This window comes from Phragmites australis, chromosome 10 (genome assembly GCF_958298935.1).
Source record: "Phragmites australis chromosome 10, lpPhrAust1.1, whole genome shotgun sequence".
Classification (NCBI taxonomy): domain Eukaryota; kingdom Viridiplantae; phylum Streptophyta; class Magnoliopsida; order Poales; family Poaceae; genus Phragmites; species Phragmites australis.
In genome coordinates, this window is record NC_084930.1 from 34,146,187 (window position 1) to 34,164,969 (window position 18,783).

At 47.1% G+C, this 18,783-nt stretch overlaps 2 protein-coding genes across 2 annotated transcripts; both read left to right on the forward strand.

The window, feature by feature from the left end:
* Window positions 1–1,373: 1,373 nt before the first annotated feature.
* LOC133930948 (LIMR family protein Os06g0128200) lies at window positions 1,374–8,649 on the forward strand. Its single transcript, XM_062377736.1, has 14 exons — window positions 1,374–2,018; window positions 2,148–2,233; window positions 2,530–2,648; window positions 2,861–2,971; window positions 3,215–3,313; window positions 3,458–3,580; window positions 6,696–6,758; window positions 6,832–6,896; window positions 6,999–7,108; window positions 7,193–7,307; window positions 7,394–7,459; window positions 7,893–8,003; window positions 8,114–8,180; window positions 8,271–8,649. Exons 1-14 carry the CDS (start codon window positions 1,669–1,671, stop codon window positions 8,316–8,318), a joined length of 1,533 nt encoding a protein of 510 aa, XP_062233720.1. The 5' UTR covers window positions 1,374–1,668; the 3' UTR covers window positions 8,319–8,649.
* Window positions 8,650–15,115: 6,466 nt separating this feature from the next.
* LOC133930950 (protein DWARF AND LOW-TILLERING-like) lies at window positions 15,116–18,268 on the forward strand. Its single transcript, XM_062377738.1, has one exon. The coding sequence runs from the start codon at window positions 16,001–16,003 to the stop codon at window positions 17,849–17,851; it is 1,851 nt and encodes a 616-aa protein (XP_062233722.1). The 5' UTR covers window positions 15,116–16,000; the 3' UTR covers window positions 17,852–18,268.
* Window positions 18,269–18,783: the final 515 nt, after the last annotated feature.

Below are 18,783 nucleotides of genomic sequence, written 5' to 3' on the forward strand. Positions count from 1 at the left end.
AAAAAGAAAAAAGAAAGAAAATCATCATGTCTCAAATTTATAGCCCGACTTGAACAGTACGGATTCGTGACTTTGTTCAATGTATGCGTGGGATTTGGCAGCCATTCACGCCTCGGCTCAAGCTCTCCTGTGTCGAGGTCACATGGTTCATGCTGATTGGAGAAGGTAGCTCTACTAATGCATCGCCGTTCTTGTCATGCACCTTCAAATCGCATCTCGGTGAAGCAGAAAACCAAGATCAGCGTTTGTACAATTGTCTTTCGTTTCATAAAAAAAGGTAAAACGTTTGTGCTTAACTTGGCAGAGAGGTTGTAATTTGCAGGAGGTTAAGTATCCGGGGAAACGAGGAAGAGACATGCATGGTGTTTCATCCTCATGCACTCACTAATTTTTTTGACCCTGGAATCTGAAACCTGACGTATTTACCGCATTCATCCTCAGCCTTTTGTGCTCAGAAAGAAGCAAATATCTGTTTCTAGCTTGCAAATCCATCGATCCGAGAGGTGGAAAAAACTTGCAAATCTATCAACCACATGCGCTTTACAGCATGCATCCCATTCTGCATGTTCTGAAACAGACAAGCGGCATTGCATTGGACATTCCCATTGGGATGACGATGATTGATAATGTGCTATCTGCTAAGGTACCCCGATGACATCGCCAGGTCATGGATGTGGTTTGCAAGAACTATCACCCACCGAAAGCAACGCACTCAGCAGCTGCCATCACCAACCGCTGGACCTCCGATCCAGCTCCAGGTCCCAATCACCAACCGGGGGAGGGGATAGCCGAAAAGGAGACCCCCCCTCCTGCACCGCTGTACGCGTCCCAATCCAGTCACCAGAACAGCAGCCGTTGGCGTCGCACTCGCAGCCCCGAAAAAACATTGTCCCGCTGAGTTGGTGCAGCCTTTCTAGCCGGTTCGAGTTTTAGACTCGGTACCATACTCATATATTTTAGATTATTTTTTAAAAATGATATATACATATATGGATATATCTAATCTCATTTATATATCGTAGAACGTACATATATAAATGTGTAGAAATATCTAATTTATTAGTTATTGGGTTTGTTCATATATGGGTATCAGCTAAGAGCTGCCAGAGACGGCTGACGTGCATTGCGTGCAGCGCGCTGGGTAAGTGGGCGTGCGAGCCAGAGACGAAATGTGAAAGCGGGATTTCTGGGAGCGAAACATATACAAGTGAAGTAGTAGAGATTAAGTGGTATAAGTGGATAATTTCTGTAAAATTTAGAGTAGTTTATAAGGTTAAAGTTAAAACGTTATACCTGATATATCTTTTAAGTAGTCGAGATAATGAAAAAAAACACCTCCCAGCCAGGCGAAATCCAGCCGAAACCACCCCCAAGCCAACTCAACCAAACCGCCCAAAACGGCCGTCCGGGTCACGGTCGCCAGCCTAGCCCACGCTGCCCACCCTCTCCTCCTCAGCCGCCGTCGTCAACCCACCTCACCCAACAACCCCACCCGCCGCTCGGCTCCCGGCTCCGTCCCTCCCAAGTATCCCGTCCCCCGCGCCGCCCAGATCCCGCTCGCCGGTGGTGGCCCCCCGCCTCTGGCGCCGGAGCACCGGGGGACCCCAACCCGAGCCCTAGCTAGGTCCTGAGGAGTCTCTCCCGCCGGGAGATCCGGCGGCGGGGGCGATGGGGGACTTCAACTTGGCCCTAGTGATCGTGGCGGTGGTGGTGAGCGTCGTCGTGCTGCTCGTCAGCGTCTACCTGCTCGTCAACTACCAGCACCCCGACGACGCCAACCAGGCCTACTTCCCCAAGCTCGTCGTCGTGCTCGGCCTCACCGTCGCCATCCTCTCCATCCTCATGCTCCCCGCGGATGTCGCCAACCGGCAGGCGTGCCGCAGGGCCATTTACAGCGGAGCCTGCAACCTCACGCTCCCGATGAAGACGCTCTGGCTCGTCGTCTACATCGCCGACGCGGTCCTCGTCTTCCTCGTCATACCATTCGCCATGTTCTACTATGAGGGCGACCAGGACAAGTACGGACGACTCCTGATCGGCGTTTGCCTGGCTGCCTGCATCTCTTGCTTGATTTGCGGCTGAAGCAAGAAAGGTGGGATTTTTTTTCTCTTTCGCTGATGAGATCCGCCTTGCTGTCTGGCCTCCAGGTCCGTGGGGAAGAGGCTCAGGACCGCCCTCATGTGGGTCGTCGTGTCTGCGGTGGTTTGCGGCCTTGTCCTCGGCATCCTATACGGTGCGGATCATACAATGGTTCCCCATTTCTCTCTCACCCCCAGAATGCTCTTATGAATACTCGAGGAATGGAGTGGGATTTTGAATAACAGTTCCCATTCCTTCGAATTTTGTATCGTACAACCTAGCTTTTTCCTTCCACAAACTTTCAATTGCACGAAATACTGATTATTAATAGTCACACAATTATGAGATCGTCACATATCATGTTCCTAGTTCCTACAGTGTCAAATTTTTAGTTTTCTGATGGTGTGTTTACGCAAGTTAGCTGAGTGCACTACCATTTTGTTGCTTCAGGACTTGTTGGTAAAGTGGACTTCACAGTCAGGCATCTATCTTCATCGGTTGAGACATTTCCAAACTCATTTTCTGGATTCTCAAGCGGTCAGCCTTGCATCAGTCCATTGACTCGTCAGGTTACCCATTGATGGAATACCCTTTTCTTTATTGATGACTTTTAGTCTGTTTCTCTTATCTGTCTTTTGTGTTTCGCTGAATGAGTACTAGTCTCTGGCCGCAACTATTTGTCAGCGTTCTTAGTTCTCCAGTTTCCCATTTTATCTGACTATATGCTTACGAATTTGGTGACTACTTGCAACTGACTTGCTCTCCTGTCTTGTATTTTCAGTGTGCGGCTTCTACTGCACCACCTTCCTCTCTATCAACTTGGACAATGCGTGCTACCTTCCCTGAATATGTGGTTGCTCTTGCTACTATCGTTGGATCTGTGCTTTTCACGGTGAGTTTATTTCAAACTTAATTATTTGTGCTATCACCATATTTGATATTGTAAGCTGTAATTTTTTTCAGTGCAATTTTTTTAGACATTGTAATTTTTTTTTATCTTTTATCTTTAGACATTGTAAGCTGTATCAGAAATAAGAACCATGTGTTAATCCAACATCTAGTGCTGCTGTGATAATATCGCCATCTTTCTGCAATTTTGCCTTTCTTTTTGTTAACTATGCTGTTTGCTTGGTAGATATTTGGTGGTGTTGGCATTGCTTGCCTTCCATTGGGACTTATATTCTCATTTGTCCGGCGTCCAAAAGCTGTCATTACACGGTCACAATATATAAAGGTGTGTATATGACTATATTCTCATATATGTCATTTCGGTCATGAAGGATGTTTGCCTCCACTTGTGAGGAAACTTTCCGTTGCATATAATTATTTGCTTGATTGGATATCGATCTGTCCTTAAGGTTAAATATGTGCCCTGCAGGAAGCAACTGAATTGGGAAAGAAGGCCAAGGAGTTGAAGAAAGCGGCTGAAGCCCTTCACCAAGAAGAGAGAAGTGGGAAGAAGGGCAGGAAATGGCGCAAAAACGTGAAAGCTGTGGAGAAGGTATGCATTCCCTTCAAATGGCGTGACATTCTTTCTAAGTGTTGTCGTGTTGATAACGTTTAGTCATCACAGTTAAAAAAAAGACCATCTTTTAGCCTTTTAGGAGGCGTGTTTAAGAGTAAGAGCTGGAAACCCGTAAATGTTAATCTTGGACAGTTATAGGCATGCTATTTTAAAGAACAGTCTCCTAGTGATTTCTTTGGTTTAATGGCAACAAGTTAGGTTCTGGAGGGGCCTCTTGGCTCCCTTTTAGTTCTACTAGGAACTTTGCAGTACTTTTAGTCTCATGTTTGTCCATAACTGTCAGACCCCTCCTTTGGGGTCACCTCGTGTAGCTCATACCAGTTCCTGGATCAGTAGCTGATACACACGAATTCCAACAGAAGTAGACATCACAGACATACATCGATTAAATACGATAATAGGGTATAACACAGAGTTCATTGCAATAAAGGCCCGTAGTCATAAATTAACAAACCCTCACAACACAACGGAAACGACGCAAAAACAACACATGCCCTACATGCAGCTTGAGTGCAGACGAAACCAACTTCTCTAATCTTCATCTTCTCTTTCGACGAAGTTGGTCCCTGGATCATCTGGATCCACTATTAGGAAGTGTGAGTACATAAGGTACTCAGCAAGTCCTACCTCAAGGGGGAATATTAGATGCTTATGGGTAGATCAAGGATAAGGCTGCAGAGTCTTTTCGGTTTTGCGGAAAGCTAGTTTTGTTGATGCAAGGTTCATTTTGCAAAGACTATCTTTAATAAAAACATTTCCGAAGAGAACACGTAAGTTGAGCTTACGGGGGTTGACGGCCCTGGGGAGATACTTTCATCCCGCCAGTTCCCACAAGTCTTTTGCCGGCGGACACGTAGTCCAGGAGGCTTAGGGTACAAAGCTAAAATTCTTCTTTTCGAAAACACGGGCACATTGCCCACTCACACACCAAGGAGGTACTCACGCCGAAAAGCTAATCATTGTGACCAAATCATAGCATGTCCTTGACTGAGGACACGTCTATCCAGATAGGTTTAACACTCTGCAGAGGTTGTACACTTTACCCACAAGATATGTGCAGGCTCCCACCTTAGCAAATGGTGGAGCTGTCATAACGAGATGCAACGACCTCACAACGTAGTCACAATATCCACCCATGAGGCACTAAGATACCAGGGGCCTTAGAAGATCCACGGGAAGGACCACTTAGCAATCCCAAGGCTTTGGTCTTAACAATATCACCAGCCGGACCTTGGGCTACGGACCACCCAAGTCTTCTCCTGGTCCCCGTTGTCACTACCGGCCTCCGGGTGGGTACCGAACTAAGTCGAAGGGGTTAGGTCAAGTTCTGCCCATTTAGGCCATGTGGTTGTACAAGTGGATACTAGGTGAGATGTCACAGCGAACCGGTCCTTATACGACCGAGGCAAGAGTCTCCCAGCAAGTACACCACAAAGGCGAACTTTGCTCCAAGGTAGCTCCCACCCTTGTGGGGTACCTTACTCACCCTCGTCAACACTACTCTTGAGTTTTCCCAAGAACACAAGTTTTACACGCACACGCAGCATGCACACATCACTTCACATCTTTGAAAAGCATGATTAGCGTATGTAAATAATCTAGCTCAAGCATTCATCCAAACAATCATTATAGTTGATGTTGGGAACCTTCTAGGGTTTCAATGGAATAAAGGTAACAATGACAAAGCATGGCATAAACAAGCTAGGTCATAACTATTCTAGCATTTCTTTAAAATCACAACTATTAATTTAATCATGCATACTCCCATTGTTTGAAACAACGGCTCTACGGGTTGTATTTAAAAACATAGGATCAATATGATCAACGGTTGTAGGACTTGCCTTCGTTGAAGTCCTCGTCTGCTCCTTCTTCAAACTCTGGATCCTCGGGGTCTTCCTCGAATGCTCCTTCCTCTAATAATCGCAACAACGACAAAGGCGCATACAATCAATCAAACGATTAAAACAATGACTAAATAATTTACAAAAATTATGAAATTGACATGATTGGGTAGATCTCGAATTTAGATGAATATCGGTGGAAGAATCGTTGAAACGGAGTTAGGACGGAGGAGAAACAGGCTTCGGAAGTTTTGCCGGGAGAGAAATTCAGAAAAAAGAAAAGGGGGAATATTCCCGGAATATTCCGTTTGGGTCGGCTCAGGGCTCGGCTCGGCTCAGGCTCAGGCTCGGGTTTTACAGCTCAACGGCTCGGCTCAGGGGGCGGCTCGACTCGTTTTTGGGCTTGGCTCGGGCTCGGCTCTAGGGGCCCACCTGTTAGCTGTGGAGAGAGAGGGAGATAAAAGAGAGAGAGAGAGGAGAGGAGTGCCGGTTGGCTCGGCTGCGGAGAGAACGAGAGGGTGAGAGAGAGGGAGGGACAACGGGCGGCGGGGGCGGCGGCTGGCGCCAGGAAGGCGGCGGCCGATGGCGATGGGTGGCCCAGGTATGTCTACAGGGGGAGGGAGAGAGAGGGAGAGAGAGAAGAGGGCCGGTGGGCTCACCGGCGGCGGTGGCGCTCGGAGGGAGGCGGCGGAGGGCTCGGAGGGAGAGAGATGGAGGTGAGGATGGGGGTGGGGAGTCTGCACTGTTCATCTCCTTTTATAAGGCCGGCGACGGGCGGGCGCGCGGGGCTAGGCGGCGGCGCGGAGCGCGAGGTCTACTGGCACGGTGATGCGACAGCAGGCGCAACACGGCGTGGCACTGGCAGGCGGCGGGGTCACGGGGAGAGGACGGGAGAGATGGAAGAGAGTGGAAGAAGAGAGAGAAAGAGAGAGGAGAAGGGGAAGAAAAATCAGGGATTTGACAATAACTAGAATAATTAAGATATCAATTCCAAATCTTTGGCTTAAAAGAAAAGTTAAAAACAATTTTGACACGTATTTATAGAAGCCGCATTGCATTTAGGAGTTTTGGCAGTTGAAAAGTTCCCATTGAATTGGTGTCCATTTGCGTGCCACATGATGTTTGATTGTTTGTATAGTGTTCATGTGGAGTAATCTCTGTCCCTGATTACTGCGGTAGACCTTTCTCCAATTTTTTGCCATACTTTGTGTAATGTGTAACGATACTAAGTTCACTCTTTTAAACATCAGGAGTTGTTACTTCTGGAAGATGACATGAAGGCTCTAGAAGAGATGTACCCTCAAGGAGAAAAGGTAACTCAATGTAAATTCTCATGTCCTAGGTTTTATGTGTTAAGTTCTCTACTTGACACCTGTTCTCACGCAGGCTGAGGCTACATGGGCTTTCACAGTCCTTGGGTACATTGGAAAACTTATATTCGGTGTTGTTGGGTGAGTGCAATGTTTTTATTTCTGTACTGTACATCTACTTATCTCATAATTGAGTCCACTTTCCGCAAGTGCATTCTTCTGAAAATGTTATTGTACACGCAGGTTAATTGTATCAATTGCTTGGGTTGCGCATATCGTCATATACTTGTTGATTGATCCTCCTCTATCTTCTTTCCTGAATGAAGTCTTCATAAAATTGGATGGTGTTTGGGGTATTCTTCTTATCTTTTCTGCATTGTTGTAAACTTATGCTACCGAGGAGAATAGTCCAGTTAATCTTCTGATTTATGTACCAGGTCTGCTTGGGACTGCTGCCTTTGCATTCTTCTGCTTCTATCTCCTTATTGCAGTGATTGCTGGGGAGATGATGCTTGGCTTGAAATTAGTTTTCATCACCATTCACCCAATGAAGTAACTAACTCTTCCCCCTTGACATACTATTTCTTGTGCAGTCTTACTTTTTTTATTTCATTAACAGATCAGTCAATTTATTTCAGATGGGGAGGCACTTTAATGAACTCTTTCCTGTTTAATGTTGGACTCATTCTACTTTGCTCCATCAGGTGCGCTATCAATGCCTTCTTTTAGTCGCACATGTTTTGTTGTAACGTATTAGTCATTATGAAGTGTTGAAGGCTGTAATATTCTTTTTCACTATTACATTACAAGGTAGTGGATATTTATTGTGTATCTGTAGTTTGTGTATGTCTCTGAAATTGTTTATTTAACTTTCCATATGTAAATAGCATCATAGTCAGTAATAGTGCAATGCTCAGAATGGCATGTTCCTCAATCAACCATGGTGTATGTTCTGGCATCTTACTGAAGATAAAAAATGGCTTCTGCGTGATTGATCGTATGCATTTCCTCATATAAAAAGAATTCATAACTCCTTCATGAGTATTGATTGCCTACTTTATTTAGTTGAATGTTTTCTTGATCTTGAAAAAGTCCTCTTAATTTAATTCTCACATTTTTCTGTTTTTCTTTGTGCAGTGTGATCCAGTTTTGTGCCACGGCTTTTGCCTACTACGCACAAGCAACTGCCGCTCAGGAGATCTTTGGCCACACATTGCAATCTCTTCGTGGAATTAAGTATCTTTACAAGTAAGTTTTGAACTAAAATGAAGACATGAAATTAATTGTTTTTTGTGTGCTGCGAGTTTTGTACATTAATTTTTTAATATATTCTGATTTTCAAACCACAAAATATGCAGGTACAATGTTTTCCAGTATGGTTTTGTTGCACTTGCCATACTCACGCTCTTCTACTATGCAATATTCGTAAGTCCTTCGTATTCAAGTGCTTAGTCATTCACATTAAAATTCAGAAAAAACAAGCTTGATTGTTTATTATTTCCAAACACTTTTTAGGGATGGCGAAAGAGGAAACCAACAGGAAGGTTCCAGCTCTCAAATTAATTTGTGGTTTGCTCTGTAAGTGAAGCCTGACGAATTCAACATCATATTCAACCCCCGAGTGATAATTTAGCGATGTATATTCAAATCTTGAAGAGCTGAGGAATTGCAACCGGTGTAAATTAGCAACTATGAGACCTTGAAGGCAAGAATGGGGATTTGTTGGTTGCCACGGACACGGATGTTAAAGTAGAATCCAGTTGATTTTGTATTGTACACATTTCTCATTGCGGCTCTTTTTTTTTTCTGTCTGTATTATTATTTTATAATCGGCTGATGTTATTCTTGGAGATGATGGGTCATTTTGAGAGATGTATGGTGTGCTTGGGTGCCAGCTTGCCCCCGTGTTCTTTTCTTGGCATTGTCGATTTAGGTCAGTTCATTTCTTTCATATGTACCATACTGTGATTACAACACAAACTTGTAGGTTCTAGGCTGTCATCTGACGAATCTGCCGCTGTGAAGAATCCCCTGAATGAATATCTGCCAATGTGCCACCTTGCATACCGTTTCACTGTCATCTGAAGCCTTTGTTGAATATGGCAGGTTTTTCCTCAATTCCAAACGAAGTACTCATAACTGAAATTTTTTCATGGTTCGCATAATTTATGTTAAGTTAAACTGTAGAGCCAGTTTACAGAGTGGCAAAAAACGGGTTTAGTGAATCATCGATACTGGCCCCCAACGCCCAAACAAGCTTGTGCCCCCTCGCTACTTCTACTTCACTGTCCAGGACGGCCTCATGGCCACCAGGATTCCCTCTGCATCGGCTCGTCCTCGTGGCTGACGATCCAGCTGTCCCATCTCATCCCGCCGGTGAGGTTCTTGATCTTCAGCAGGATGTCGACATCGTCTCGAAATATCGCTGCGGCCTGCGGTATTTCTCCACCAGCCTGTCACAAACGGACTTGTACCGACTGGTGGCCTGCGGCGGTGAGGGTTCGTCAGGCTGCGGCGGTGGTTTCCGGCCATGGTCCGGCACTACCGTTGAGCTTGTATCGGATGTCTCGACGACAGCCCTGGCATCAACCGAGCTTCGCTGTTGCTGGATTTCTGAGATCATCAGGACGGGTTTCCGGCCGGGAGGTCCAAGAGAAGAAACGCATCGATCTAATTTGCCGCGCGAAAATACGCGGGCCGGCGGCGAGGACGGCAAAGCAGCGCAACAGGATGACGAGAGCGCGCGGAAGCGCTCACCGCTCCAGTATTTTCACAACGCGTTCGTTTCGGGTGACTCCAGCTTAGTCGCGACCGCGGGATATGGATCGGACGGCTGTCAGTTACCGCGGGCGGACCGTAAATGAAATACCGACCACGGAAGGGAATTTTTCACATGTGCATGCCAGACTTCTGGCTTATTAGGCAAAAATTCTGTTCCGAGTGTGCCCGTTTGTTAGCAAGTCGTGCACGACTCCGATCAGCGAACGACGCATATAGAGGGCCAGCCTCCGGTCAGAATTCGTCCATTACTCCCCACAACAATTCTATCTTATCCCCAAAACACACGCGCGACGCACACGTGTTCCTTCTCTTGAGCCCACCAATTAGCTCACATGCACATGTAAAACCAAACGGGCCGGCCCACCCGTACTGGGTCGCACGATCTGCTGTCTATGCGAAACACCGCGTGTTAGACTTTTCGCTAGATAATCATTGGTAAATCTGAGCAATTCTTAAGTTGGATCTAGCCCAAGAAGCATGGATTCTTTTCAGACTTTTTCTCGGTAATTTTTTCAAAACTTTTTTTAATAACTTTTTGAGATCATCTTTTTTGAAAAAAGTTTTGCAGTATAAATTTTGCACACAAGTTTCTAAGAAATATTTCTATGTAAATCTCAAAAAATTAGCTATCAAAAGGTTTTACAAAAGTTTATTGTCACACTCGTGTTCTCTCTAAAAAAAAAAAACTTAAGAACTCATCTCTTTTTCATCCCCGTGATTCAGCGCCGCACGCGCCAGAGCTCTACGCCGCGCCGCCTGTCCCATAGTGCCCATGTCGTCGCCGCCTATAAGAGGAACAATGCCCTCTTCCCCACTCTCCTCCACACCGCACAACACCACCTCTCTCTATAACTCACCTCCACCCGAGCCAAACACCACTGTCACCACCACACCGAAGCTCGCCGCCGGTGAGCTCCACCACTCTTTCCTCTTCCTCCTTTTCCCAAACAAGAAGCCCCAAAATCATCAAATCTAGCCCCATACCTTAGTCTCGCCACGAGCCGCCTCCATCATGGTGTAGATCCGTCCATCCTCACTCCGTTTTGCCGATCACCGGAGCTTCTCCCGCCCTGATTCATCGTCGGCCCTCACCCTCGCCGGCCAGATCTACCCTCGCCCGGGCCGGATCCGGCCACCGTCGCCCTACCCTATTGCTCGTCGGAGCCGGACGCCGCTCTCCGTCGCCGGCGTGTTGGATTAGGATCAACTCAAATAAACATATTTGAATTATGAATTGGACTTGGATTTCGAGACTTTTGAAGATAATTTGAATCTAAGAATTCGAATTCGAATTGGATTTGAACTGAACAGAATCTAAGAGTAAATTTAAAATTGAGAGACATTCAATTTCAAACCTCCACACAAAGAACCATAAGAATCTCAAACTAATTCATATGAACCAACTTAATGCAGAAATTATTTTGAATTTGATTCTAGTGCTCTTTGGAACACTTATTCAACTTAGCATATCTAATATACATGAATGTATATATAAATCCACATACCTATTTTCTTAACCTTAGTTAGCTTAATAAATCCAAAAAATTTAATTTGGAGTGAAATTGTAATTAATTAGCATGCTTAAACTCAGGATGTTACAGCCGAGCCGCCAACCTCTCGTACCGTCCACTGCACCACGAGCGTACGGCCACCATCGTCACAGTTTCGTCCTCAGCGTGGAGCGGAAGAGGGAGACCCGCGACGTCCCTGTCGCGGCGGAGTCTGGGAAAGCCCCGAGCCTTCCGGAACCTGTGATTCCGATATATCGCAGGAGCGAAGAACACCAGGGACCTAGACTCTGATACCAATAGTTGACCCTCGATCTTTGTCGAGCGCACGCAAGCACTGCTCAATGCACTCTCCGACCACTTCCATAACCACTCGCAACCACTCTGACCACTCACACGACCACTCGACTAGTGCTAGCGACCACACACAGGCACACTCAAGTACTGCTTGTAGGAACACAGAAACACTTGGATGCGAGAGAGATTTTTGTGCCACTCAACCATCGCACTTTTCGGTTTTCTTTCTCTCTTATTTATAGACTCTACCCTTACATGCGACCCATACTCCGTAACTTGCGTTGCATCGCATGTCGCAGCTAACGTGGGGAAAGAAAATCGCAATGTTATGACACATATCATGTTTGACGTCTTAGTCCTATACATACTTGCACGTCCCTGACGCAAGCAAGACAACGTGCGTTTGACTCAAAACATAAAAGAAAAAAAAAGACACTGACACCAACAAGGTATTATATTCTAACATAGATTAGCAACGACCTAAACTGAAGTTGATGGTTCAGAATTTGCAGAACAACGATAGATGTCTAAATGTAACTCCGCAATATGTTACGCACACACTATTCATCTTAATTGTCTAATACAAAATTTATTATAAATAAACAGTACTGATAAATCATACATCACGTACCTTAGTGAAAATTTCCCTTTCGAGGGTCCTCGAGGCCCATAGATCTTCCAATCTGCAGCGCGAAACCAAGCAATCAAGGCTTTCCGGTCTAAATATTGTTACCGACAGCACAACACATCACGCAAGACTCTAGAGCTCGCCGGAGGTGTCGACGAAGGGATCCGGATCCTCTGACTTTAGGGGATGAAGTCACGGGGAACAGTAAACTGTGAGTAGATGAACAGTCCACTGATGTCAATTTACGGTAGCAAAAGTACTGCAGCAATCGATTTTACTGTTCCGTTACACTGTAGCAGTGCATCTGATTCATTCACTGTGTCACCTGACTTCACCCGTGGATAAATTCAAAGGATCCGATTCCGTCGACGAAGCGGAGCAACGGCATCACTATTCACGAGAGAACGTCGGGTTTGTTTCGCTGCGCGGGTCTCTGTCGGTGGTTGGGCCCACCGGTCAGAGTCACCTGCTAGCGGGTGGCGAACTTCCGTCAGGACTCAGGATCTCGTCCCCCGTTTTTTGCACCCGTTTTTTTACTGCTAAGAGAAACTATTTGTTTGTTTGTTTCGCTCCATTTAATTACAGCTATCGCAAGTTAATTTCTGAAATAAGTACTACGGCTATCGGACCATTTGATTAGCTTGTGACTATAAACATCAAGTAGTAAGTGTGATACCAATTTAATACAACAAATGAGCCTAGCTAACTCGGTTGATTATAAGTGTGAATGTATGTTTAGATTATCTAAGTTAAAATTTATCTTACACACGAAATTGGATGCTTTGCTTTGTTTAATAGCACATGTAGTTCCTACTACATGCTGTTCGATACCAACTGAAAACTAGTGCTGATGCAACTCATGAGCAACGCCATTAAGCTGCATGGCCGTAGAGCAAGAAGAACACGAAGAAACTACTGTATTTCTTTGAACCGTTGGGGCTCTACGGATGCAAAGCAGGTAGCACTAAACGGCTACAAACAGCTAGTAGTACTAGTTAGCAAGATTAGCAGGTTGACACTTTTCTCCTTTTAGTTAACATAATTCACACGCATGCAAATGGTTCTTTAGTATGGTTAGAGCATGACTAGGTGCTTAAGAAATAGTGTTAAACATAGTTCTTAAATATAGTTAACTATCTTATTATCTTTAATATAAATAACGGCGTTTAAATAAGCAACGTACATTCATCTAAGTACTTATGCCAGTGCAGAAAAAAAACCAATTTTCTTTTCTATAAGTATCTCATCTAAACATCCAATTGTATATGCTCTTACATGCTAATCAACTGCAGAAACGACTTATAATTGCATTTTTTTTTCTTCTTGCGAGGACTTGAATTGCATGGTTATACTTATATGTAACACATATGTGTAGGTAAAATATGAAATAGTCTATAAACCAGCATTTCAGTGACCAACTCAGCTCGCATAAGTTCTACAAGTAAACGGATTTCTGTTTACAGTCGGGAAAAAAAGGTATCCCAAGCATTCAGAAAAATCCAAGAGTTAGCAGCGGTGTGTCAGGGTTATGCAATGTAGGCATTTCAATGTCACGGTTCTAAATGTTCTTACAACTAGTGTTATTACTTGCCAGAGTCGGTATTACTAATGTATGGTGATGCTTATACTGCTGAACGTGTCATATGACAGTTGTATAGAAACATCTTTTTGTCGCGAACTAAAATTGTCTTTTCTGAATGCAAACTCATCATTTTGATAAGCCATGTATGTACTGGTTACGTAAGGGGGTGTTTGGATGGGTGCATCCGCGCATGCATGCATCCGCGCATGCAACGTTCGGTGTATAGGATGATTGAGACGGATGTTTGGATGGGCGGATGACCAGAGCTCCCCGGATGCAGCTGGGCCCACTCGCCAGCGACAGTGAACTCCTTCATGCAGCTTCAGATTCAACCTACCAAACACAAACTTAAATTCAACCTGCATCCGTTCATCCAACCAATCAAACACACTTCTTTTTCAGAATACGGATCCCCTTAACATGCTTCCCCTCATACAGGATATACGATACAGCTCCACAAAACTTCGTGCGAACAACCAAACACATCCTAAAGCAATCATTCGAACATGTAACAATGCTATACAGGTAATGCTAGCACGTAGACAGCAAAGCCATTTTACGGCATTTATCGATCGTGCTATTTCGTCACTTATCTAGGTAGTTTCCGATGTATTCCAGAGCAATCTAAGTGTTGCTAGGAGTCGATGATAGTTCTACTACAGATTAGGGTGCCCATTGAAGTTTATGTTAAATCTTAAAAATCTATAATTTATATATTAAGATCTGATAAAAATTTAGATCTGAGTGTTAGGCTAAAACTCATACTGCCATGTGCCTAATTCCGTCCCGGTACTGCACAACCATTACAACATGCCACGTACACTACTCAATGTGTTTAGTAGCATTTAGCACAATCTACGGGAATAGCAATACATGAAATGTCACCCATTGTTTGGCTCAGCTCTAGCTCTGAGTTCTATGCTGAATTTAAAATTTAAATAATAAAATAAAATAATTTAAATCTTTATTTTTATTTAAAATAAAAACCAAATTACTCAACTAAATACTCCTATTCACTCACAACTACAGATTCAAGATTTTTTTAAACTAGATTTGACTAGAAAAAAAAACTTTGAATCTAAAGCTATGTGAAATAGGACTAAAACTTTGAATATAGAGCTATACGAAATAGGACCTAAAGAATAGCAATCCAGAAAATGCCACATGCGTACAATGTGGATATGTAAACAGATGGTATAAAGAGCTACAGTAGTGACACTCACCAGAGCTGTACCAACCTTGTAATATTCCAAGTGGCTTCTCTAAATGCCAGCTCATTAAGTGACCCGAGACCACACGGGACAGGCGTGCGTATCCGTCGTACAGCGTCAGCAGACACGTGGACAGGCCGCAGAGTTCACGCGTCCCACGCCATGACTGCCCGCGTGGCGTGGGGGGGAGCCCAACGGTAACAAGAACGGGGCGGGGAGGAGCTCACGTGCCGCGCACCTGACCCAACGGTCACATTGACCAGGGACAGGGAGGCGGGAGCACCCCCCGCGCAACGGTCACATCCCGGACCACCGTCCGGTCCCGATCCGACGGCGCGCGCGGTGCCTCGGGATCCGAGCCGCCACACAGTCTGAACCGTCTTTTCTTCCTCCCTGGCCCGGGCTTCTTCTCCCTTCCCTCACACTAGAGGCAGAGAGCGAGCGAGAGGAGAGAGACGAGAGAGCCACAGATAGAGATAGAGAGAGGAGTGCTGATGGTGAGGCAAGAGGAGGAGCAGCAGCAGTAGAATCCATTAGGGAATAGGAACACACATCGCGTCTCCATCGCCACTGCATTGAACCATCCAAGGTTGCATCTTTAGGAGTCGGATGTCCTCTTAGCGTCGTCCCCTGTTCTTGATTTATTGGAGAAAAACGTCTTCTTCTTTTTTCGTTTCTTTTCTTTGAGCAATGGAGGTGTTGGGGTTTTCTGCTTCCCGCTCGCTGGGTTTTGCCGTCGTCGCCGTCATCGCCGCCGTGCGGGCTCTGCAGAGGGTGAGCAGCCCCAGCATGCTCTCCATTGTCCAGTCTTTCTAGATGTTTTAGGTCATTTGTTCCTATAAATTATTTGATTCTTTTGTACTAAGAATTCTTGTAAACCCCCATTTTTTCCTGCATATACAGCATAACATACACATAGCCACCTCATAAACATTCATTTTTTTCTTTTTTCTTTTTTTGCCCAAAGAGAACTGACGAAATTCTTTTCAAGAAACAAACTCCTCTTTCTTTTGTACATCGATTCATATACAACTCACCTCACAAAGATCTCAAGCAATAGCCAGATAGCAGAGAGAGACAGAGAGTTGAGGGAGAGAGGCAGAACGAGAGAGAACAGAGTGAGAAGTGAATCAACAGAGAGGAGGAGGAGGAAGCAGACGAAGAGGAAGGCACAGTTGCACAGAGGAGGAGAGGAGTAGATCTCTTCGAGGCACGTCGCATCCGGCCTGGTCTCCGGGATGTTGGCTGGTTGCTCCTTCTCGTCGTCGAGGTATCAGATGAGCACCGCGCAGCGCTTCGACATCCTCCCCTGCGGCTTCTCCAAGCGGGGCAACCGTGGCGACGGCGGTGCCACCCCACGCGTCGCGGCAGGCGACACCAGGAGCGGCGGTGCCACCTGCTCCTTCCGTGCCCACCCGGCGCCGCCGGTCACCCAGTCGGTTTCCTGGGGCGCCAAGCCAGAGCCCGGCGACAACGGCGCCGACTGTGTCTGGGAGAGGAGCAGAGCTGTTAAGCGGGCCCATGAGGAGGACGCCGTTGAGGAGTATGGCGGCCCCATTGTTCGCGCCAAGCGGACAAGAATGGGCGGCGACGGAGATAAGGTATGGTTCCATCAATCCATTGCAGGGAAAGTGCGACAAGCTGCGGCAGGGGAAGGAGAAGAAGCGGAGGAGGAGAAGGTCTTCTTGGTGCCGAGCGCCGCGGCGTTCCCCCACGGCATGGCCGCCGCGGGGCCGTCGCTGGCCGCGGCCAAGAAGGAGGAGTTTAGCAAGTCGCCGTCCAACTCGCCGTCCTCGTCGGGCGGCACGGACGGCGGTTCGTCGGCGGTGCCGCCGCCCGAGGCCCACGCGAGGAACGGCGTGCCGGCGCCCGGGGAGGCGGGGCGGGAGGCGATGGAGCTCGTGGGCGCGCTCACAGCATGCGCCGACTCCCTCGCCGCTTGCAACCAAGACGCCGCCAACTACTACCTGGCGCGGCTCGGGGAGATGGCCTCGCCGGCGGGGCCCACACCGATGCACCGCGTGGCCGCCTACTTCGCCGAGGCCCTCGCGCTCCGCATGGTGCGCATGTGGCCGCACGTGTTCGACGTCACCCCGCCGCGGGAGCTCACCGACGGCGCCGTCGGCGACGACGACGGAATGGCGCTGCGGATACTCAACACCATTACCCCAATCCCGCGGTTCTTGCACTTCACTCTCAACGAGAGGCTGCTCCGCGCGTTCGACGGCCACGATCGCGTGCACGTCATCGACTTCGACATAAAGCAGGGGCTCCAGTGGCCGGGCCTTCTCCAGAGCCTCGCCGCGCGGGCTAGCCCCCCGGCGCACGTTCGGATCACTGGCGTCGGCGAGTCAAGGCATGAGCTGCAAGAGACCGGCGAGCGGCTGGGGCACGTGGCCGCCTCGCTCGGGCTCGCGTTCGAGTTCCACGCCGTGGTGGACCGGCTTGAGGACGTCCGCCTGTGGATGCTCCATGTCAAGCGCGGTGAGTGCGTCGCCGTGAACTGCGTACTCGCCGCGCACCGGCTGCTCCGCGATGAGACCGGCGCCGCGCTTGCCGATTTCCTCGGGCTCGCGAGCAGCACGGGCGCCGCCATCCTCCTCCTCGGCGAGCACGAGGACGCCCTCAACTCCGGGCGGTGGGAGGCGCGGTTCGCGCGCGCACTGCGGTACTACGCCGCGGCGTTTGACACGGTGGACGCGGCCGGTCTGGCACATGCAAGCCCTGCGAGGGCCAAGGCGGAGGAGCTGTTCACACGGGAGATCCGCAACGCGGTGGCGTTCGAAGGCTCCGACCGGTTCGAGCGGCACGAGACCTTCGCAGGGTGGCGGCGGCGCATGGAGGACGGCGGGTTCAAGAACGCTAGTATCGGCGACCGGGAGGCGATGCAGGGGCGCATGATCGCGAGGATGTTCGCGCCTGGCAACTACAGCGTGCAGGCGCAGGGCGACGGCGAGGGGCTCACGCTCTGGTGGCTGGACCAGGCGATGTACACTGTGTCGGCATGGACGCCGGCGAGCGACGGCGCCGGAGGCAGCACGGTGTCTGCGTCCGTGTCCACCACAGCATCCCATTCTCAGCAAAGCTGAATGGAGAAGGTTTGAAGAAGAAAGAACAGACATTTTCAGTGGTTCTTTTGCTGTTAGGTGATCATTCATTAGTTCATAATACAGTCTGACAATTCTTTTATACATTCAGAAGGACAAAAAAAAAAGGTGAAAGAAATAACAGCCTTTTGTTTTATAGTTGATAGGATGAAAGATTCAATTGTTAGTAGTTGTAATTCTATATTCTTTTGGCTGCCGAGTCCCCTGCAAAATTAGCTGCATGTTATGTAGAAGCGAAAGAGTTGTAGAGCAGGGTCTCTCACAGCGTATACGGATGTCTCCAGTTGTTATACATGTCATATTACATGCCATTCTTTCGCCATATTTGTTTAGATATTTGTAACTTGTAATCTCTGTTCAGAGTCAGAAGGAAATGGAATCAAATACTATTTCATCTTTCATGCTGAAGTCTGACTGCCTGAATGTGTTATCTGAATTTTTCACTTGTCGTCAGAAAGATGGTATTCTGATGTATCGCTATGTTTGAATGAATTGGAAGGCATACGTATCACTTTGTGCTTTCATTATACTCAGACTGCAATAGTGATCATGGGTTTCTTAGGCGGTAATGCCAACCATCAGGCTCCAGAGCGGCTGACCCTAAAAAAGGGTACAGCGACTATTTGTTCTACTGGGGCATATACACTAGAGCTACATGTCATTTTATTAAATGAGAAGAAAACAAAACATAACAAAAACACTTAAAATAAAACACACAAAAAATGGCAAAACACAAAAAAAATACAAACAACCAAACAAGAACTAAGGAAAAGGAACCTAAGACCGGACCAAAAGGATCCGAAGTTCCTTTCTCCAGCAGCACACCAAAGCGATACTTGTACAGCCACGGCTTGAACAAGCAATTCGAAAATCAGGAAAACTCTACTGAACACACAATCGTTTCGATGCTTTCA

Bases quoted from the DNA above. Each gene is read 5' to 3' on its own strand.
- LOC133930948 (XM_062377736.1), top strand. From the start codon at position 1,669: ATGGGGGACTTCAACTTGGCCCTAGTGATCGTGGCGGTGGTGGTGAGC. The intron at 6,897-6,998 runs GTGAGTGCAATG...TTGTACACGCAG, and splicing joins CTTATATTCGGTGTTGTTGG to GTTAATTGTATCAATTGCTT. The intron at 7,109-7,192 runs GTATTCTTCTTA...TTTATGTACCAG, and splicing joins AAAATTGGATGGTGTTTGGG to GTCTGCTTGGGACTGCTGCC.
- LOC133930950 (XM_062377738.1), top strand. From the start codon at position 16,001: ATGTTGGCTGGTTGCTCCTTCTCGTCGTCGAGGTATCAGATGAGCACC.